Raw genomic sequence first — 24690 nt, forward strand, 5'->3', positions numbered from 1 at the left:
AGTTGGTTGGGTTCATTTATGGCTTAGAACACTTTTGTGAAAAATGTCATTAAATCCTTATGGAAAAAACAGTCATGGAACCAAGACGGCTGAAAAAGTGCACTCTAAATGGACTTGATATGGCCCAAGTACTTGCTTTAACGCAAGTCAGTGAACCCATGATTTTGTTAAAGTGTCAAAGTACGTTCCGATTAAAGCACTACAGCGCTGCCCAGAGCCAAAAATTTGCCGCTGGTGTCTCACTCCTACACACTGAACGTGGCAGAGAGCTGCAGGGCATAAACAAACGGCTAATACTCGCCTAGTCTTATGTAGGGTCAGGAGGGTGTATTCAGCTTCAGAACAACTCCATTATTTTAATTATACAGGTCTACACGTGACCAGAATAAGGTGTGACACAACACTGAAAAGAATGAGCTGTTTTTAGCCCACAAAAGGAGGAAAATTACATGCACATTGGTCAGCAAGTGACTTACTGTCTGTCATGTTTGGGCTGTTCCCTTTTAAAAAATAAACAATAAAACAACTATTTGTGTTGCTACCAAGCTTCATGTCATAGCATTTACTAAATACTACAATAGACAGAACACTGTTTACGCTGAACCATATCTACAAAAATAACTCTTGTTCTTGTGGTTTCATGTTCTTTATTGTTTGACTATCAAAATATGGTTCATTATGGAATCTAAAAAGGGTTCTGCTATGGTTACACATCAAAGAACCCTTATTTGATGCTACTTGGAACCATTTTGAGATACTAAAAACTGAAAATTACACACAAAACTGTGATTTGCACAGGCTGCAGACCAAGGATCATAGAGAAACTGAGAAACAGAATGTGGAAAGAAAAAATAAATATAGAGTGAGATACCAAAATCTCAAATCGAGCCACGTAACATTATCCATTCATCAATAACATGCCATTGTGCCGTCTAGACATGGTTTAAAGACTATCAACACTGTCTCCTTCAATTCTACCAATAGCTACATGGAGTTTCAAAGGAGGTTCAAAGCCTCAGAGATCTGATAACCCAACCAATCCCTATTCTAGGGTTCCCAGACCTTTTGACTAATACATTTCTATGAATTTTCCAGTCGTTCATGATTACAGGATATGCATTTAAAAAAAACAATATTTTTAGAGATTACTGGGCAGACTTCCATTTGTACAGTATGTCAGGTACCAATCTTTTGAATGAATTTTTGAAATGATTACACTCAAATAAAGACCCTCAACAGAGAGTCTAATGTTTCAAACTCACATGTTTTACTCGACACAAGCACTTAGAGCACTTTCTAGCTGATTTTAATATTTTAGCAGCGCCAAACTAGAGAAATATATATTTAATATAGAAATTTCAATAGCTTTTCAAGATTTTACTCATCATGTAGGCCTGTCTCGATTATTAAATAATCATCAGATTGTGGTTATTTGAGATAACCGCGATTACTGTGCACTTCAAATTCCAATCATATTTTAATGCCCAAATAAGGAAATTTTAAGCTAATATATAAATGCCATCAACGGCACTTTTGTGTGTCATTCAGCTGAACTCTGAGCCTCACTGAGCCGCAACGCGGATGTCAACAAGACATCCTCCTGTCTCCTGTCCGGAAAAGCGATTCTCAAAAGCTCTGATGTACGTGCCGTCAGCAGAGGCTCGCTCTAAAATATAAACTATATATATATATATATATATATATATATATATATATATATATATATATATATATCAAACTTTGATATTAAACGCAAAGCGGTCCGGCTTCACTTTAAGCAATAGGGTAATGGCAAATGTTCCTGGTCATAACGGGCTCATACACACAGTGTTAATGACATGCAGTGGCACAGAGGAGATGCATGCTTACTCTATTTCTGTGGAATGATAAAATGATGAAAAGAAACCTCAAAGGTTTTGCTTCATGAGAAATAAGGGCTCATGGGTTTACCGTATTTTCCAGAATGTAAGTCAAGTTTTTTTCATCATCTGAAAGGTCCTGTGACTTATTGTCCAAAGCGACTTATATACAGTCTAATTATATACTTATATCATTTAAACGTAACTGATGTCGGTCGGTGAAACACACGCGCACCAAAACAGATGAAAACATCAGTCATAGTGATGGTAGAAGCGTTATGAAGTTGCCAATTCAGAATATTTTACCTTTACAAAGTACTTTATGCTACCAGTTTAAATATTCTGTCATCATAACATTATTGTTCTAACAAACTCTACACCACTGGTGCTGACAAATGCAACTCCTCACATGCCCACAAAATGACATTTCATCACACTCGTAGTAAAAACGCTTAGTCAGTGAACAGGATAATTAATACATTGCAAAGAGGGTTGCAAATATCTGAAATATCTACAAATAGACAGTCACTAATGTTAATGAATTAATACAATGTTTATTTGTGCACAGCATAGAGTTACAGATGTGGCTTACTTGTCGCATTTCTTTCATAAAACATAAACAGAATATGAGAAACTGTACACATTATTACTTATATGTGCACGCGATTCCTGAGAAACACTGTTGATATTCAAACTCAACTGCCAAAACAAAAACACACCTTCCTTCAGTGCTCAATTGTAAGCTCCACCCCCACAAATTCATGCACGCAAATTCATTCCTTTTACCTCTCGGAGGTCTCTCCACTGCTGAAAAGCCTCGCCAATGTTGACACGGCTCCTAGCCCTCAACTTTTTCATAATCCTTCTTTTTTAGTTTATATTCGTCTGACCTTTTTCTCTTGGTCTGTTTCTCAGCCATTTGTCCTCCTTGGGAGTTTAAAAAGTTTGCATCAGCCAGATTTGCCGTCGCTCTTCTAATGAATTTCCTTCTCGCTCTGCCCCCAACCCCCATCCTGTGCACGTGCAAGAACAACCCCCTGTTGATGATTGGCTGGAGTAGTGTTGTGTGGATCGGTCCGATCCACTTTGTTTTTGTCCCATTTACAGAGCCAGGGCTGTGTACAAATACTAGATTTTTTTTTTAGCCCACCCACAGAACGGACAGCTAGCAGACTGAGATATTTGCAGAATTTGACAAAAAGTGTATTGGATTAGAATTACCGAGTGCTCCTTTGAAGCAAATTCTCCCATTTTAAACAAGCCCAAAAACACTGTGATACGATGTGTAGATTCTGAGGTACAGTAATTTACACGGAGCGCGTTTGACATCTAAGCGTCTGAAGGGAAGTCGGGCGGCTGCTCCCGGGTCCTAATGCATGCCGCATGCAACCAATGTCAGTGTGATTTATACAGAGATGCGACTTATCTGTGTTTTTATTTCTCTAAACAACATGATTTTGACTCAGTGCGTCTTATAGTCAGGTGCGACTTTATTTCCAGAAAATACGGTAATCAAAGTGCATTAAAATTACGCGTGAAAGTGAAGAAATTAAAACAGAAATATTTTACTTTTGCATAATAAAATATCATAAAAAAAATATAAAAATGTACATTTTATTTTCTTATAAAAATATAAATAATAAAAAATATATGAGTTCCAAAAACAACAGTGTAAATGTAAAATTTACCAAAACTAAAGTTTATCAAATAGAGAGACATACTTATAAGTATTTAGAAATATTTTAATGTATTATTATATAAGTTTTTAAAGCCTTTCAAGGAAATCAAATATCCCTATTTTATTAATTGATTTATATATTTGAAGTTGTGTAAAAATGACTTCTTAAGGTGTATGAAGCACACATGCACCTTAAGAATTATGACAATTTATATGACAATTAATTATGAAAGCCCGATTCATAATCGCAATTATTTGTTTGACAGTTAATTGTCAGGCAAATTTCATAATCGTGACAGCCTTATTCTCATGATTTTTCCAGACCTGGAAATCAATTTGATATTTCCAAGTTGATCAAAACTGTGGGAACCCTTTAATTCTCAAAAGCAACAGCCTTACCTGAGGGAGTTCTCCATTCCTAGGGAGACCAAGACTAGAGAAGTCAAAGTCGAAGCCGTTGTGAAACACATCCGTGAGCATCTCTGACGTGCCATTGAAAAGGTGTTGCCTGGGAAACAAGTCAGAATAATGTAAGCACAGTGTTGGTATACAATGAAAGTTTATAGAGGGAATGTCCAACTGCACAGCCACGACAACCTCATCCACACTATGAGATTACAGGCTTGCTTGGATGAAGAAGTTTTGTAATGTATCAGATCAGAATAAACAGAAAAGCAAATAAGGAAGAAGGAAAATCGCCACTTGTGTAATAAAGACAAATACTGTCGCATCCTAGAGACAACAAGAACTGTAGTTAACTATATTGTGACCAATCAAGTCAGGGTTAAACATATAAAAAAAAATTAATCTATGTAATGACTTTAATTGCTTATAAAGTCTCTGATCTTACGTTTGTGTAAATTACACATTAACGTAATTTTAACCACACAAAATGTAGTTTTTGCAATAAAAAAAGGGTTAAGAAAGTGATCTAGTGTGAAAAATCTGAACCATGGATTAGAATGATCCAATTAACATTATTCTGCATGACATAGCCTTTATTAACATATTCAAGTAGTCACCAAAATATATACTGAATATTAAGTTTTTTATAATAAATACACAAATGCTGAGAGTTATGACCGAAATCAGGTTTCTTAGACAACGATGTGCCCTGTGACAGACGGGTTTGTTTCAATTATACTCAGATTCAGAGAAAACCGAGTGAAACTATTTTATAATAATTAATAATAATTATATTTGTTTATCACACATTATACATTTGCACATATACAGTGAAATTCTTTTTTTCACATATCCCAGCTAGGCTGGGGTCAGAGTGCAGGGTCAGCCATGATGTGGTGCCCCTGGAGCAGATAGGGTCAAGGGCCTTGCTCAATGGCCCAGCAGTGGCAACTTGGCAGTGCTGGGGCTTGAACCCCTGACCTTCTGATCAGTAACCCAGAGCCTTAGCTGCTGAGCCACCACTACCCCTTGTATAAACCATATGTGGCAGGTCAATCAATCTACTTGGCTTAGCAGGGCAGAGTAGGTCTCACAGAATTACTAACTATGGATCCAAAAGTACCTCTTGCATCGGCTGCATGTCACATTTTGCTTAAAACCACCTACATCCATACAAACATCCATGAGAAGAACAAACAGACTGGAGTAATAGACTTTTCATCAATGTGACCACCAATATTGAAAAAGTATTGTGGTCTTTTCCAAGTTATTTGGATTTTGTGGAGAACTTTGACGAAGACCAGCCCAAACTTCACATGTTCTTAGGCCATGTCTACAAAAATAAATTAATTGAAACCGCACTGATTTTGCTAAGTTTATGCGCCTCATGCACATTAGAAAAGCATTTTCCTCCACCGAAAATGAGACTTTTGATAACTCTTTCTAGTATCACATACTTTGGAAAACAAAGACTTTAGGAAACAGATTAATGTAGACATTGTCTTAAACCTAAAGCTAATTGTAGGAAGTTTGCAAATGTTCTATGCCAACTGTTTATAACTGTGTACACAATTATGTATACACTGTAAATTAATCATCAACGCATTTTAAAAGCGACTCATCCTCCAATAAAGAGCTTAGTTAACATTTGGAAACTGCATCATGTGACATTCATTCATTAACAACCTTCCGAGTCATGCCTTTGTCATGTGATGTTCACTTTCAGTTCTGTTTCTCTCTCACATCAGCTTAGTTTGTGGGAAATCACCACATTACATTTCAGGAAGCTTCACGATGGTGTCTTTAATTCAGAGGATATTTTTTAACATATCGGAAGATAATGTTTGACAGCAATCTGCCATTGTGCATGTCCGATTTTTGGTTATTTAAGAACAGTGCCGACTTTGCAACATAGAATACATGATGTCATAAATTCATATATACATGTATCAGGCTAAACAATGATGATCTGACAAATATCATCATAACTTGCTTTTAAGTATGTATTTTTTGGATGAAAAGACGTGAAACAAGTTTTGCTTTTGGGTGAAACAGCCATATTAAAAACTACATGAATCAGCATTCAAAATGAATTTAACCTCTTGAACTCTGCGGACCTGCCAGCTGGTCCAAAAGGGGGCGCTATGTCACGAAAAGAGTTTATATTTAAAATATCTTTGAATGCATAACTCAGGCATATGAGGTATCATTTAAAAGCTTAGAATCTGACCTTTTCATAGATAACCATCAATTCTGCCTTTATGTTACATAAAATAACAAAATAAGGCCTGAAACATTTGCGTTGCAAACCAGCGCCACCTAGAGGTAATGTGGTAGAAATATTCATATGAATAAAGAAGTCTTTCAAATGATACTTAAATAGACAAATCATATATCAAATCAAAGTTTCATGCTCAGGAATGTGACTGTACAGTTTATTTTGCTGCAATAAGTTCAAAAGAATCACAAAGTGAAATATGATTTCTATAAGACATCAAATACAAATTCTCTTTCATGCGTTGATCACTGCTGCTGTAAGCCCCAAATAGCTAAAAACCTAATATCTGCTTTTAACTTAGGTAGTTTTCTAAACAATTAGCCATTTTTTACTCACTGCAAAGGGGAGGATCTCCTAAATTGAGCTTCTAGTCCACTCAGAGGAAATCTAAACAATGGGGGTGGTGCATGAACTGAAAATTAGACTGAGTGTCTATGGACGAGAACAACTTTGAGGGCTAAATTGCGTTAGAGCGCCACCTTCATTTCAGATCTGCATTTTGTGACGGAAAGTGATAGAGGAAAAATTATATTTTCGATTACTTGCTGCCATCTAGTGGAATAAAAATAAGAAATTTTTTGGAGGGAAATGGAACCAAAATTAAATGCTTACAAATTTAGGAGCAAAAAAAATAAATAAAAAAAAATGATAAAAAAATAAAGATTAAATAAAAATTATATTCATTATTAGACTGTAAACATTGTAAACACAATATTATTTGTGAATCATTGGAGTCTGTTTTTTTAATTTGGGGGTTTTCTGAAAAAATGAAACCAATTTTGGGCAATTAGTCCACAGTATGTGTAAATGGTGAGCTTTTAAATTTGAGTTTGAAAAATTGCAGCCGGCAGAACAAAAATGCTCCAGAGTTGAAGAGGTTAACTTCCTTATTGTTGCATATTTCTGAGTGAAACAATATGCAGTGGTAAATAATGTAGAGTGGAACTTGAATTTGTCTATCGAGATTTGACTGGATGGAAACATGCTAGGCTTTGATATTATTCGTTTATACGATTTTTTCCCTCACCCATCAGCAGAAAAGTCATTTTAGAGGAGGAGAAAGTTATTACATCTTAATGAAAGATTCTGAAAACAAACAAATGTGCACAGATTAATTATGCACAATGAGGTACATTAATTAAAAGTAAATAGGGTCCATTTTGATTTCATGTTGTGTTTACACTAAATCCTTCTTATTGAACTGTTCATTTGCAGACCAGCACATTTGAGTTTGGATCCTTAAATAAAATCCAACAAATTTCAACAGCGTTATACGGAAATCCCCTTCTTCTGCTAATGCACCGCAGACTTGGCGCATTGATTCAACAACATTCCATCAACACATCAATACAATATGTTCTGCTCCGTAACCTCTGGAATACTAAACCTTTCCCATAATTCCCGTTCCTACAAAATAATTTTGCCTAAATATACAGGGCTGCCAATGAAGTGTATAGTCTTTTGAAAAACACTCTGTTTTTTTGTATTCCTATTTTAATGCTTCCTGAGAGTCTTTCACAAGTATAGACTCCTTTGTCATCTGAACATTCAACATCAGATTGGAATGTACTTTTATCCCTCACAGGCTCATTTTCATTCACATCAAATTAAATATGATGTCTCTACCCAGTGGTGTAGTAGTATCTGAAGAAGTGGGCATACTGTAAATTTATGAAGAAAAATTCCCTCAACGGTGCTGCGGCATCACGTTATTAGAATTAAAAATTTCCAGGTCAAAAGCCTACTCGTTATACTGGCGGCCATACGTATCATCACTTATTTTAGGTGGGCATTAGCAAAATCCTAAGAAAGATAAATGGGCATATGGCGTATGCCCTAGACTATGCTACTGTGTCTACCCTAAAGACTATTATTATATGTGCTTCAATTTAAGAATATTATGTCAAAATAATAAATGTTGAGCTAGCAGTACCATGACTAAGGTAGAATGGCAGTAAAATAGACATATAAACATGTGATTCATTAACCCTTCAATCTCGGATGGGCCCGCAAGAAAAAAATAATTATCAAAATATTAATAACTACAATCTTGACCAACACAAAACAGGTATCGTTTGAAGGCTTAGAAGCTCTACTTTACAATGCATGTAGGCATTATGACCAAAACGGAAAAAGTGCTTTGAAATTTGCAGACAAATCAGCGCTAAACCAATCGGATTGGGTTCAGATTGCTCCAACCAGTGGTGATAGTCCTCCATATTTGGGCAGAGATTCATGTGATCAATCACTCTAATTACATATGGCCACCAAGAGATGGCACTAAGTACATGACACAGACTCAATGATGGCTCAAATGACACAGAATGAAACTCATTCTGTGAAATCTCATTACTAAAATCATGTCTGCATGCTATGCAAACCTTTAGTCATGGTTGTGTTTGCATGTGTAATTAGTTAATATGTACAATTACTGTTTTATTTGTTTAGAGAGGCTTTTGGACACTTAGAGAAGTTTTTGTACACTAGTATAAATAATTTTTGTCATGCTATAACTTTTGATTATTTTGTTAAATTGACACAAAATTGTACTACCTTATTTACACCCAGAGATATATAATGTCAAATTAGAAAAAAAAGAAATAAAGTAAATTTTTGGCTATTAAGTTTTTGTATATAAGTTTTTTGTAATTTTTCAGCAGTATCTTTGGCTAAGAGTCTCAGAATTGATCAAAATCTAATCATTAAAAAACATTAAAATATATATATATATTTTTTACAATTCTTTTTTTTTTTTTGTCGAGTCATAAGCCTTTATTTTTGGGTATGCCAGTGAAACAGGAAATCTTTAAAAACACCCTCAGAGCTTAAAGTGTTAATGGTGCTAATATATTTTCATCATTGTCTTTGAATTCAGAGTTTGGCTCATCTATTTCACCTCATTAAAGTGGGCAAACTGGTGTTATGTACCGGGAGAATGTAGTACGAAAAGTATAGCCTAATAAAGGTGAAGTGTGTAATTTCTGCACCACTATTGTCACCAAACAGAATCTGTGCATATTAACCCTTAAATGCATACCCTCAGGTCTTAAGTGACCTGGGAATTGTTTGATTACCAAAAATCATGCCACAGTCCAAATCACTGAGATCAAATTTTTCCCCATTCTGATGGTTGACATTAACTGAAGCTCCTGACCCATATCTGAATGGTTTTATGCACTGCACTGCTGCCACTCAATTCACTGATTAGATAATCGCATGGATGATTGTTGGTGCCAGACGGGCTGGTTTGAGTATTTCTGACCTATACAATATTAGGCAGGTGGTTTTAATATTGTGGCTGATCGGTGTATTCTATTCTATTTGATATTATTTTCTATTATTGTCTTAAAAATGCTTTGATATTTTTTTTTTCAAATGCTTTGTTTTTTCAATGCTTTTTTTTTTTGCAAAACGCCCTTGCATTTAAGGGTTAAGCTGAGATAGAAGAACGTAATTTAACATAGAAAAACCTGCACACATCAACTTTAAAGAAAAAAAGATTTTTTACTTTATGGTAAATCTCATTAAAGTTTTCATATATAAGGTGATGAAATCCTGAAAAGTTTTCTACTTGTTTTTTTCACCCAAGGAGTAGGTAGACAGGATGTAGCACTGACTCTAGCATCAACCACAAAATGTTATTCTTTCTGAAACCGAGACCCTTATTTCGACATTATTTTGCATATATTTCATCTGCCCACTTTCTCTGTGCCATATTGCTTCAACAAATCACTACAGTGTTCCATAAATATTCAGAAAGGACTTCCCACAGTTTCACAATTGCTATAAACAAAGCACCCGTGGCGTGGCGCAGGCAGGTTCATTCACGTAACCTCTGTTCAGCGAAATTATCTGATTTTTCAAAAATACCCCTGGGGTAGAAAACTGACAAATACCAGTACATTATGTAAAGCATAGTTATGATTCCAGAATGATAGCACATAATCTATGAAGAATGTGGTGTTAGGTGCATACATTCTTTAGATGCTGAAGTGTGTAATTCCTGCACCACTAACATCACTAAATGAAATTAAAAAAATAAATAAAATAAAAATAAGTGCGTTTACATGCACACTAACAAAACTAAACATTTTTTTCAACAAATCTAACAATGCAAAGAAACAGCATTTACGTGAGACTTGAAATCATCAAATTATTCTTTGCTTTTGAAACGTAAACAGACTTGTATAAGCCGCTAAAGATGTTTACATGCATTGCAATCGGGGTAATGGACAAAAATCGAAGTGTGTTAATCAGTTTTTACCCTGATAAAGGAAAGCGGTTTAAGGCATTTATATGACCTTGCATTTTGTCAGCTTATTAAGCATAATCACTTTAAGAATGTGCATGTAAACATGCTTATTTATGAAACACAAGTAGAACAAATTTCTATGTAAATAGTTTGTAAAAGCATTCTTATATAAATGTAAAGCAACCATTTAAGTAAGTATGAATATATGAATTACATATATATATTATATATATATATATTATATTATATATATATTACACAAAAATTCATTCAGCTCATGTTCCGTGAAGCCCATAAAGTTCAAGTTGGCAAACCAGAAAGAAACACAGCAGACTTCTAGGAAAAAAATCATGTTGAGAGTCAAGGGCTCCAATGTGTTGTTGACTAAAGTTACGGACCAGGCTGTGTTGATAAAGTACCTATCATATGCCAAGTCAATTTCAGAGATTTCTTTGCTTCCGTCTTATCGGGTCATAAAGATGTGAAGGGACTTGCTGTGACATTCTATATCAAGGTTACACCGACCCAACACAATAAACTCCATTATCAACAAATAAATCAGAATGCCGCAAATTTACCAAAGAAAAATGGTTTTTCCCGTGAAACTCGCCGACTACACCAAAACAATTTTCCTTAGGTGTTTTCTAGGATTAGAAAATCAAGCATCCTCTTTGAGTGTTGAGATCAGAGAGAAGTCTGGGTACTTACTGGTTTTCAGATTGCACAGGACAGCTGTATGACTGATGAGGGAAGCTCCAAAGGTTGTTGGCGAACACATGGCTCTGAAATAGAAGAAGTCCGACGTCTAAAGGTGTAAAGGTCTAAATAATAATAGAATGACAGTGACATATTTGCTATCTAAATACAAAAATTGTCTCCTGAGGAAAACCCCTTCATTTCACAAGTGATCTATCTATCTATCTATCTATCTGTCTGTCTGTCAGACTGTCTAAATGAGATGAAAGATTAATTTTAGATAATTACCATAGCAGGAGGCAGGATGAACCCTCCAGCGTCTACATGAGATCCCTCCTGATGTGAATAACTGTGCCCGTCCATGGCAGGCGGAATTGACAGAGAGGGCATCAGACTGCAGTCTCATATATGCTGGCTGAAACCCACACTGTGTAAACCTGAGTGCTCTGGTCAACGTCGTCTCACCTTGGCCTGAGTACACAAACACAGGAGATAGTGAACAAGACGTGATGCAGCCTTAATGTTAGAAAAACAAGGGGGTGAGCTTAAAGAATCAATTAGGATATAAAGTGTTAAGATTCGCAACTCTGTTTCATATGTTGAAATAAACCCTCAAATGGGAAGATTTTCGATATTCTAAGTTTATTGATCAGACCCGAATAACAAAAAAACTGATCATAGTTACATTAAGAGAGAACAGGGCCATGCTTTTAGACACATTGGTGTAATATGGTCAACACTGATTATTTACGCCTATAAAAGAACAGTTCACCCAAAAACATGTAATACTTTCCTACTTCCAGGGGACTCAAAATGTTAAATAATTTACTGGACACTCTTTATCATATTATGAAGTGAATGGAGATCTCGGATGTCAAGCTCAAAAAAAGCACAATAAAAGTTCCAAACATTCTTCTGTAAATAGGTCCATTGCTGTCAACTACAAACCAACATGGGATAGAGAATGGTAAAAGTTCACACGAAGACCTTTATGAAGGGCTTCATTGATTGTGTGATCTGACACCAACCAGTTCCACTGCTAGTTCTTACATACAAAAGATAATATTTTAATAGAGTTCCTTGTGAAAACACAGCATTGGACGGTTAATTCAGGACAGAAAATTAAGAAAGAAAACCCGTTGACCAAGGACAACACTATTAGGTGGGGCAAATATACAATAGAGCATGGCATGAAACAACTTGTGTTTCATTTCTGGGAAGTTGATCATATGCCATTTATCATTAGAGAACGGTTAAAAGTATTTTAAAGACAACATAAAAAGGGAATAAAAAAAAAAAACCTAACACTATTACTAAACTTCGGTGCATAACTCTGCCCGCACTGTTAATGATACACACATGAATGACACTTCAAATTGGCTTGAGGAATTGTGCTATTACTTTTCTGAATTATTTTTTTTTCACAATTTTTGCCATTTCTATGACAATTTGTCATGTCACACATGTCTAAAGGGGATATACACTCACTGAGCACTTTTTTAGGAACACCTACTTATTCATGCGATTATCTAATCAGCCAATCATGTGGCAGCAGTACAATGCATAAAATTATGCAGATATGGGTCAGGAGCGTCAGTTAATGTTCACATCAACCATCAGAATAGGGAAAAAATACGATCTCAGTGATTGGTGGCAGATGGGCTGATTTGAGTATTTCTGTAACTGTTGAGTTTACACAGAATGGTGCCAAAAATCATCCAGTGAGCGGCAGCTCTGTGGAAGGAAACGCCTTGTTGATGAGAGAGGTCAAAGGAGAATGGCCAGATTGGTTCGAGCTGAAGAAAGGTTACGGTAACTCAGATAACCACTCTGTACAGTTGTAGTGAGCAGAATAGCATCTAAGAATACACAACACATCGAACCTTGAGGCGCATGGGCTACAACAGCAGAAGACCACGTCAAGCACTTTATTAGGACCATAGAGTTCCTAATAAAATGCTCAGTGAGTGTATCTGAATGCATGTGGAAGCAGACAGCGGTGATATTTTTGTCACACAAAGTTATCATATTGAATGAGAATACAGAACATTATGTAATATTTCTCCTATTCTGATCCATGGAAGACAGAGTCATTTGGGTTGGGAACAACATATGATTTTTGCCTTGTGGACGATAAGACAGAGGGAACAGAGCTGTATCTGGAACCAGAATATCATAAAGTCTCTAAATTTGGATTTCATGTTGTCTTTATATACATTCTCTGACTGCATCCATAGTGATATTTTGTTAGACGCTTATGACCTCAGAGGTCTTTGTCACATCCATATTTCTGTCTCGTGTTGTGGAGTGCATGGACAGTCAATGCATCCCAGTAAAAGGAGGTGTCAATCTCTCTAACCCCCTGCCACAGAGGATAATCAATACAGATTACTATTGAGTTCCCAAATGTCTTCTTCCAGTAAAGCACCATTATATTTACTGGAACATGGGGAATAAAGACAACAAAGCACCCAGGAAAGAGGTTTTCATATGAACCAAGCATAAACGGGTCTTACTTGATATGATGATCCAGATGAAAATTGCATAAAAGGTCCATTAGTGGTTGGTTAACAAAACTGGGAAGCCTTATTAAAGCTGAAGTGTGTGATTTCGGCTTTATTTCACCTTTAAAGTGAGAAGGAAACCCTAAAAATAGGTCTGATGTCAACACTGACAGAGGAGAGAAGGGGGAAATCCATTCACAGAACAAGAAAATCCTTCAGTTTAGATTAGAAACCAACCAAGCAAAACGTCCAAGAGAGGAAAACTAAAGTTTCAGGTCAAGGCAAAAGTCTTTGTCTTCACTAAGGTTGTTAGTCACCTCAGGCAGCTTGCAGATGGTTCTGGTGTTCCTGGGTGGTCAGGCCGTGAGTTGCGAAAGCTAAAGGAGATTCAATCGTGACCTCAACTCATGAGACTCATGAGAACTTGCGATCTGCCTGCGGCACGAGACCTGAACTGACGGATGCGGCACATGATTCCTCTAATCTTCTCTGATCTCTATTTGCCCGACATTTGCATTCTCCACTACAGACCAACAAGAAGTCCCTCAGGGGATGATGTTTGAAATAGGAGTGATTCACATGCTTGGACTGGGAAGAAAAGGAAACAGACATAATTTGTGGAAAAGCTCTTAGGCTTGCGGAATGATATGGCTCAGCATCAAACTTGGGAGCGTTACCAAGCAGGGGGTTCCCGTTTGTTCCTCAAGGCCTTTGGAGTTAGTTAAGGCCATCACACTCACATTCTGATGTGTCACGGTGAGCATGAGCTGATGGCAGGAGCACATGAAACTCATCCAGGAACTTGTGACTCACATGTAAAAGCTCACGAGGATGAACGACAAAGGAAAAGCTGCAAGTTTTGTCAACTCAGGGTTCCTCTGCAATGTTGTAGTTTGTCAAACTACAAGGTCCCGATTTATCTAACCACTGATAAAACATAGCATTCTGAGTTTTTGTCAGATTCTCTTAGTTTCAGTTTAATTCCCTGCTAAAAATGGATTTCCATTATGGCAGCTCCATTGCCGTGCTGGTTTGGTGCTGGCCAAAAAATGCTGGTCAACCAGCAAGGTCTTTCAGGTGAAGCTGGTTGACAAAGAATGTTTATGCGAGAACTTCCGTTGTTTAGCGCTAGAAGACATTAGAAAAAACAAGGTTCAACTTGACAAAAATCTTTGAAAACAAAGTTGTTTCACGTGCCACTGTGAATGAGCTTCTCTCATGCACTCACGAATGTGAGATCGACGACAAGATTTTCGTTAAAAAATAACTTACATTTTGTGTTGTCTCTCACCAAAATCTATCGTATGCCTTTTGGAAGTCTTGGAAAGTGACGCATGAGCCCCAAGGACTTTTTTCATGATCCTTTTGGGTCTTTTTTGTCTAAGTGAAGCACTATTCACTGCCATTGTATTGAAAAGATGAGCCAAGATATTCATTCAAGGAATATTCCGGGTTCAATACAAGTTAAACTCAATTGACAGCATAATGTTGATTACCACAAAAAAATAATTTTACTTGTCCCTCCTGTTCTTTAAAAACAGGCACTTACAAATGGAAGTGGTGGGGCCAATTTTAGTGGGTTTTAAAGGCTAAAAATCCTATAAAACATCTCCTTTTGTGTTCCGCATAAGAAAGAAAGTCATACGTGTTTGGAATGACAATGCAGGTCTTTTCAACAAGGTTATGTGGTCCAATGTCAAAAACTAGTTTTACCTTTCTCAGTCCTCATTTCCCCTTTCTAATTCTACCACACCCCTTAAGGTTCTGACAGGCGACTTTGGTCATTATATACGAGGGAGGGCCAACAGAGCAGTCTTTCAAGCGAGTTATCTGGATGCTGAGACCGCCTTACTAAGACTTTAAGACTTGGCTTTCGAAGTCACAACAGACAAACCCAAGAGAGAGAAAAATCATGCTGACACTTGTTTGGAAACAGCCAATGCTAATGCAATTAGATAAACAAACTAAGCATGCTAAGTGCTTCGAAACATGTTTGCAATGGCAGAGCAAGACACATTGATTAAGAGATTAAATATTCAAGAGGGGAAAAAGTTACTATACGAGTGCCGTCACATTCAAAACACTGCAAGATTAATGAGGTATTTGAGAAAAAAAAAAAATCCTGGTGACAAACAAAATGAAAAGTAGGCAAAAGATTCAAAGTGAAACTGAACAGACCATTGAATTGCTGAATGGCTAGTATGGTACAAATTGTTCCGGATTTCTGTGAATCATCTAAAAAGCTTGAGGCAAATGGTAACTATGGCAGAAATAATAATCAAAGTAACACTTTCAGAGGAACACACACTCCTTAAGAATTTTTACAATAATTCTATCCATTCTGTCTTGTTATACGCTTTTGATCGCAGGCAATATTGTCTGTCTGGGTGGGACATTTACTATTATGGAGCTTCAGAAGGATGAATGTTATGAAGTCATTATGAGTCATAAAGGGCTTTCATTTTATTGAGAGAGAGTGCCATCTCAGAGGTTTACCGATGTCATTCAGAGCATACAATCAATGGAGGCTGTTCAAAGCAAGACTGTATTAAAGGGGACTGTATTAAGGGATTTGCATAGATAGTGGCTTTTACCAATTGAAGTCCTTTTCCAAAAGGCTCAATGGTTCTGTTTTGTTGAGTATGTCGGCTCCATTACACTTGCTCAGCCTACGGCTAATATAAATATTAGGCTATATTGCGATATTTTTCAGCATTTTTATGATATTCGACATACATCTAGACATTTATGCATTTGCTCATAAATATCATCAGCCATTGGTGCCAAGTAAATTAAAAAGTTTAAAGAATGAAGTAAAGCCAAGTTAAAAATAATCAAGGCATGCTTTCCACACTGTAAAAAAACAGTAAAGTGAAGAATGAAATGTATTTTTCTAATACAATTTAAAGCACGTAATTTGCCATTTGGCCACTTCCATGAACATTTTTGATTGCCATCGCGAACTAATCATTTAATCAGTGTTTAGATTCGCTGAAACCAACAGTTTAAATAAAGTGAGTCATTTTTGTTGGCACGAATTTTGGGAAATGTAATGGCTAAATAAAAGGCATACTCTGAAATACAGACAATTAACCTATTTGTCCTTTCTTCAAATATCTGATTATGTGTTGTGTCATTTATACTTGGACAGGCAGATGAGGACTGTAGCTTGACTACACAAAAACCCACAGTAGTGTGATTATAACTGCACATGTAAATGTACTGAAGATCAGTGTACAGTCAAATTTATGGAATAAAAATCTTGAAAGAATAACCCTTCACCAACCGGGCCTTCACCCTTTCAAAAATTATCAGCCACAAATGCTCCTCTATGTAGATGTCCTAAAATAAACTTATGGACACACTGACACTAGCGTATGCTGCTATTTCTTTCTCTTACCACGTCTAAGCTCTCTTACTGGTCTTTCCATTGCCTTACTTTCAGTGGCCGCCCTCTTCCAGCAATCCACTGACCCATTTGCATAGCATGACGCCTTCTCAACTCCCTCCAAACCCAAGCAACTCCAGTCAGCTCCAGCATTTCTGCTCGGGGTCATGGAACCAACACTGAACAGCACTGTCCACACTGTTGCTAATTTGACTAAATGACAGGCTGTATCCAGAGTGCAGTCATAGAAAAAGCCACACACACGTTCTTGGAGTGCCGTCAAAACCATGAGCTGCCATAAGTTGTTAACTCTTGTATCCCAAGGAAAATGTATTACATAAACTTACATTGGCTGTAAAATGAGGCTCAGGGAAACCTAATAAAAATGTTCAGACTGCAGAAATATAAGGTGTTAAACTGTGGAACACCTAAAATTCTTGTGTGTGATGAACTGTACAAGTCATGTATGAGCTATAACAGCTGTTCTCAATTGGTGAGCAAAAAAACAGTAGCAGGTCTTTTCTGGGACAGCGTGAATAAAACAATGCTAATTGTAAATAACAAAATGAAATTAACCATTTAATCGTGTGTGTATATTTAGAATAGCAAAATAAAAAGGTTTATCAACTTTCAAAATAGCTTTCAAAAAGCTTCCAGTATCTTTTGCTGATGTCAAAGGCCATTTGTCAACTCTACCTCTACATTATTTTAGCGGAAATTCATCTGTCACTTTGTAGAAACAAGCCAAATTAGACAGATTCCAACACATACAGGTTACATGACATCCCATCATCTTCAAAAATGAACAAAACTATATAAGGGAAAGACATATCAGCGTGTTTAGTTTTAGGGACATTTTTGTATACTTTTGTTTAACCCTTTAAGCTCTGAGGGTGTTTTTAAAGATCTCCTGTTTCAGTGGCATACCCAAAATTAAAGGCTTATAACTAAAAAAAACATTAAAAAAAACAAAAACAAAAAACAAGGAGGGTCAAGTGTTTGGTATGATTTTAAAGAAAATGTTTCACATTTATTAATGATATTCACCTTATGCGCCAGAGAAACTAGAGCGCAGCCATCTTGAAAATGTTGTCTCTGAACTTCCATTCTAGCTGTTCTATATAGATATCAAATGGTGTTGATGTAAAAGTGTAATTAGCTAGCAAAGTGGATTTACAGGTTATAGAGTTGTCAAAAGCTATCATGAGTATTTTAAATTGTTCAGGGGATGTCATAACAACTGGAAGCAGAGCCAGGAGATTTTAAAACAAGAGTACTTCATTCATAAATACACAAGATCCTACCTTCAAGCTGTGGACGTACTCAGGGCCGGCCAACCCATTAGGCGACATAGGCGACTGACTAGGGTGCCATCGCTCCGGGGGCACCGATCTACCGAGCAAATTTCAGCATGTGTCCAATCTGTGTGGAACAAAATGCGCCCTGTGCGTTCCGATAACTTGTTGTGGCACCCTACACGGATCATATAGACTGTGTGCTAAATGCCTTACTACCACACTACTCTTACTGCTTCTGTTATATCTGTGTTTGGCAAAAACTGTGAGAGTAGTATGGATAGTATGCCATTGTGAACACGGCCATAGACTTACAAGCGGGGCTCGCAAATCGGAGTGATGTCCGATGCGTGAGTCGGTTCTTCTCAATGCATTTGTCTAACATGCGGGCTGAATCGTTTGAAGCGCTTTGTCATGCAGTAAAACAGTAACAGGATGCTTTAGAAGACAGAGAACTAAAACAACGCTGAATGAAGTGGATATTTACTTACAATTCATTGAAACAAAACCTGCAACTGTATTCAATCATTTGCCAGAGATGAATAAGTTTATGTGCGACTGCGTGTGCAGCCTGTGATCTAGAGGGTCCCGCCTAGGGTGCCAAATGGCATAGGAACGGCACTGGACGTACTGATAAGAGACAACACAAAATCATTAAAAATATCTCTGTACGACACCTCTGGCCACCTTTTCGTGTCATTCACCCATCGTGTTATTGGCAAGTTGAGCAGATTTTTTGAGTGTTCAACCAGGACGTTATAAGCAAATATGTGGCATATGAGCAACACCTTTTACAAATGAACCATAAATGTCAAAAACAAATACTTAGCTATTACTCGCAATATTTTTTGTCTGTGAGTAAAATAAATGGGCTGGTTGTATTCTACTCTTTGAGAGCTTTCCAACACCATATGACACATGGCTATTTGTTCAGTTTGATATTTTAACTGATTACAATAATATGTACAGAGCATTTTTTTATTTTATTTTATAAATGATCAAAACGAATACTTCTGATTTGTCAGCAAATTTCAAAGCACTTGTTCAGTTTTGGTCATCATGCCTAAATGCATTGTAAAGTAGAGCTTCTAAGGTTTCAAACGATACCTATTTTGTATTGGTCAAGACTGTAGTAATTAATATTTTGACAATTATTTTTTCTCGCGGGCCCTAAAGGGTTCATAAGCAATTTTGGTACTGTGTTGGGTCACCACTTGATGTCCAATGAAAAATCTGCATCCTAAAGTGAAACCAGTTGAGAAACACCGACTTGAGGTGTTCAGGAAGAAAGTACAATCAATTTGATGAACTTAACTGATACAGAAAAACAAGGGCTTCCTTGAAAGTGAAACTGCTTGACTGGCCAGTTATGGGAAAACTGTGGGTGGGCAAAACACCATAAGCCTCTGAGGCCAGTCTGTCTGACCTCAGAACAACTCTCAAACTCTTTCATTAAAGCTTCATTTAAAGTCCTTTCAGATGAGTCCTTTTCTAAACATATCATATATGGCAAAGTACATGGGTCTCTCTTATTTTGTAATCCTCAGTCTTGGCGAAACCGGCATGGAATGCGTCCCTTTAAATCTTTTTTCCTTTTGTGATGCATGTTTCCATGTTTATCTTTCCTCATCTAAAAGGTTCGGCTTAGATCACAGCGCCCCTTCTGGCAGAATGCAATAAGATCTAACTTTGACTGATTTCATCTATGGAAATTATGCCTTAAAATCCCCTACACTTCCAGGACCAATAACACATCCAGTACATGGATCAGTAATCAGCTGATGACTGTTAAAATGCCTCAGTTAAGACCACAGACTTGCAAGGTTTATGCCACAGCTGATTTTGGTGTGGTGTACGTGTTCAGCTTTCTCAATCAAAGTTGAACATTCCTTGATAGCACATTCCATGATTTGAGATCCAGATGGCTCGGGATAGTAAATTCTGATATGCATGTCTGACCTGTGACATTCAATGTAGTGGTCGACTGATAGGAGTCGGGGTCTTGTCTGATGAGGATTATTTAGCGATAATGACCCGCTGACTGTATATTATCTTGCTTATTACACGGCTACCCACCAAATAAGTAATTAAATAGATATGATTTTAACTGTAATTTTTATGAGAAAAGAAAACAAAAAAACAAAAACAAAAAGAGACCGCAGAGTCTCCAGAAACAGCTGAATTTGATCTCTGGTTTGTGTTGGAGTTCTTTTGGCAATTATTTTGCAAAACAATACAGTACGACTGTTCATTATCCTGCTTATTACTCAACTACTTGCCAAATAAATAAACAAATAAATGGACATGAATTATTGATTTGAGTTGAAATTATTTTATTAGCTTACTTTAAGAGATTGCAGAATGATACGAGAAGTAGGAAAGATGACTCACAATACTCGATGACTGGTGAAAAATAACCAGATGTGTGGTCATTATTTCGAAATATCAGACCACTGGGTGGCGCAAATTGACCAATCAGAATCGAGTATTCCAGAGAACCGCGTAATAAGGGGTTTTAAAGGCTAATTAAGATACAGAACGGATGTCGATGGACAATATCATGATGATCTGTATAAGACGATTTAACAGTAGCAAATAAGGTCAACAAAATTAAAAGATGAACAGGTACACAATATTTACTCAATACTAAGCAAAAGATATCTTATTTAAAAAAAAAAAAAATACAATAAAATGTGCACTTTTCATAGACAAATCTTTCCACAGATTTCCTATTGAAACTGAAAGTTGGGATAAAACACAAAAAGGTTGTTCATTACTGACCTCGAGGTTGTCACAGTTGCGTTATATTAACTTTTAGGTATTTAGATGGCCTCAAAGCTAATACTTAGACTAAAAGCCACCAAACTCAAATGTTGATTTAGAGGGGACTATGACATAAATGCTGTCAGCGTAAGCGCAAAAACAATCAAGTGGCTGCAAACCATTATTACACAATTTTAAACTTGTGAAATAAACATGATCCCTCTACTGTTCAAATGTTTGTATAACCTGTTTGAACTTGATCCCAAAGGCACCAGCCTCCATCATGGTGGCTACCCTTTAATACATGAACCATTACCTCATGAATTTGAGATTCCAGAAAAGTGGGAAGAAAACCAGTGGGTATTTTCTGTGGTAAGATCCCATTTACCACGAATATTATGTAAATGCAATGTACACCATGACGCATCATTCCTGCATCAGTATTTTTTTACTGATTGTTCTTGTCTATTAGATGGAAACGCATGAGGTTTATGACTAGTTAACATAAGGGGGTGAACAAACAAGGGGGAGAGGGGCTCTAAAACTTGTAAAATACTAGTCTTGACATAGCTCAACGGAAGCAGGGAAGGTTCACGGCCAGTGTCCCTGACTGCTATCTTGAGTTAAATCACAGCTAGAGAGCTTTGTGCCCTCCCTTTCCTACACAACAGAGCTTTGTGCACCAGACTAGGAATTGGTTGTTCGAATACATGGAAGCATTGGGCAAAACTAACAAAAGAACATGCAACAAAGTAACCAGTAACGTGGCCGAATGTTAAACTGTGTAAAATTTTGACAGATTATTTGTACAAATCTTTACTTATTGGGTGAATCTCACAATGAAATGTCCAAGTAATACTTCACCTGGACCAATACATTATAAATGTAAACTAGAGAGATAAAGTTTATCAAGACAAACTTTGACATTGGCTAGACACTGCCTTGTCTGTAAGTTTAAACTAGTTTTAAAAGTTTGAAGTTTGATGGTTATTACAGTAAGCCTGCTAGATAGTCAGATAAACCGTCAGAAAGATATATATATATATATATATAGAGAGAGAGAGAGAGAGAGAGAGAGAGAGAGGAGAGAGAGAGCATAAAGCTGAAGTATGCAACTTTTTCAGTGTTAAAGTACTTTCTTCTATCCCAGCTTAATATGCAGAGACAACTAGAAGCCATTTATAGGTTAATTTTCTCAAAAACTGTGAACACTGTGTCTCTATAAAAATGTCTGTGTCTGTTTTGAGTGACACGCTTAGACCCGACCCAACAACGTTACTCCACCAGTGGGGTGAGTTGGTGGCGGGACTATCTGACTGTTTGAACAACTGCAGGCGAGGGGCGTTTTTTGAAAAAAAAATTGAAAATTGTTTGTTTGCATTTGAATTTTTTGACAGTTGGAGTTTGAGTAAAGGGATCACCCAAAAATGAAAATTCTTTCATAATTTACTCACCTTCATGCCATTCCAGATGTGTAAGATGTCTGTAAGATGTAAGATTTTAGAAGAATATCTCAGCTCTGTTGGTCCATACAATGCAAGTGAATGGTGACCAGACCTTTGAAGCTCAAAAAAATCACAGAAATGCAGCATAAAAGTAATCCATATGACTCCAGTGGTTAAATCCATATCTTCTGGGTGAGAAACAGATCAATAGTCCTTTTTTATTATAAATTTGCACTTTCACATTCTTTCACATTTTGAAAATGGAGATTTATAGTAAATAAGGACTTAAATATTGATCTGTTCCTCACCCACACCTATCATATCGCTTCTGAAGATATGGATTTAACCACTGGAGTCATATGAATTACTTTTATGCTGCCTTTATATGATTCTCTGAGCTTTTGGAGTTCTGGTCACCATTCACTTGCATTGTATGTACGTACAGAGCAGAAATATGCTTCGAAAAATCTTCATTTGTGTTCAGCAGAAGTAAGAAAGTCATATACATCTGGGATGGCTTGAGGGTAAGTAAATTAGGAGACAATTTAAATTTTTGGGTGAACTATCCCTTTAACGAACATTCCGTTGGCCCATGTAAACATTCCATCAATATAAGCTAAATAGGGTTAATTTTCACTTAGTAAAAATATTACATATTTTTTCTTTTACATATTTCTGGGCTCAATCTCTTTGCATAACAAAACATGGCCAGTCAGCACTCTATGTAACCGTCTAGACCAAGTGATGTCAGAGTGTGTCATTCACTGGAGAACACACTTCCAATTGAGTTTCTCTACGCTCGTCTGGCAAAGAAAGCGAAACCCATGGAGGTAAGTTTGCATCACTTCGGCAGTTAAACAATCTGACCAACAAGGCCGATATCACTATAATAAATCAAAGCGTAAATGCTTTCACAATTTTACTTCTCCAAAGGTCTCAAATTAAACATGACAGCGGATGACAGGTCCTTAACCAAAGGATCCCTCCCCGTCTCTTTTCCATGGAAGAGTTGGTTTGCATCAGAGCAATTCTCTGGAAATATAAAAATTCTCAGCTATGAGTGACCAATCTGAGAGTCCCAAAAGAACTGAAACACTTACACAGATCTCTGTGGCACAAACATGAGACACTATTTTCCATTGTTTTATTAGTGGACTGGGAAAAAAAAAAAGTCACTTGGATACCAAAACTACAACTAAACAATATCTGATCAAGGGTTGATGTATTTTTATATTACACTATCCACAATATTCTCAGCAAGTCCACTGTATTTCTCTAGGTGGGGGAATTTCCGGTGGGCTAGCGGAAGTGTGATTGGTTGGTGTTTTGTGTGTAGCCGGTCTCTATATGCTTGCATGTCATGCGGTTAGATTCTTGCTTTTTAAATGTTGTTGAAAGTTTATTTGAAATTTTGAGTTTCATTTCTATTCAGTGTTGGCCTTTGTGAATGCTTCACGTGTTTTGACATGACATTATTGCTGAGTATAAAAAGGAAAGGCATTTTTCCTGAACTGTCTGTGAGTAGTGGCAATGTTTTCAACTGTTTTCATGCTGTGATGCTAAATGGATAAATTCTACAGTGAAAGACCATAATTATTAGATGAGACATGTACAGTATTAAGATGTTTTATCACGTTTGAAATGAACTGTATTCTGATTTTCCTCTTTCCTGCATTATTCCTACCTGCAATTCACTTTCTTTGCAAGGAAAGGTGGTTTGGACATTAATTCAGTATCAATTAAATGTATTTGTACAGCTAGTGCTTTTAATAATACATACTGTTTTATAGTTGCTTTACAGAGAACATTGAATTTTTGTGTACAATATTTATAATGTATATCCAAATAAATATGTTTATTTGTATTGCATGTAGTTCTTTTTTAACTGTACATTTTATTGTGTGGCTGCTAATACATCGTTATTTCCTACACAAGAACAATAAATTCAATCTATCAACAGGATCAGTTGATCAGTTAACACTAAAACATTTCATGTAGGTTATAGCATTTAGATACAGAGATTAAGTATGTAAATTCACAATTATAAATCTAGATTGAGTTTACTACACAGTCATCTCCTGCAAAATATTTGTATTTTATCTGAAAAACGGCAGCATGACAGTCTCA

General features: G+C 36.6%; 1 protein-coding gene across 2 annotated transcripts in view; it reads right to left on the reverse strand.

Moving 5' to 3' along the window:
• LOC127438407 (protein strawberry notch homolog 2-like) overlaps window positions 1-24690 on the reverse strand; it is a 60511-nt gene that overhangs the window by 34792 nt on the left and 1029 nt on the right. Inside the window, exons 2-4 of one of the 2 annotated variants that reach the window (XM_051693967.1) lie at window positions 11457-11639; window positions 11181-11277; window positions 3937-4045 (exon numbers count right to left, since the gene is read on the reverse strand). In XM_051693967.1, coding sequence (XP_051549927.1) covers window positions 3937-4045; window positions 11181-11277; window positions 11457-11574 — 324 coding nt within the window. In that variant the 5' untranslated portion in view covers window positions 11575-11639. Of the gene's footprint in view, window positions 1-3936; window positions 4046-11180; window positions 11278-11456; window positions 11640-24690 lie in introns of those variants that run through there. The other variant, XM_051693968.1, reaches the window with a different exon arrangement.

The sequence above is a fragment of the Myxocyprinus asiaticus genome, chromosome 49 (assembly GCF_019703515.2).
Source record: "Myxocyprinus asiaticus isolate MX2 ecotype Aquarium Trade chromosome 49, UBuf_Myxa_2, whole genome shotgun sequence".
NCBI classification, from domain to species: Eukaryota; Metazoa; Chordata; class Actinopteri; order Cypriniformes; family Catostomidae; genus Myxocyprinus; species Myxocyprinus asiaticus.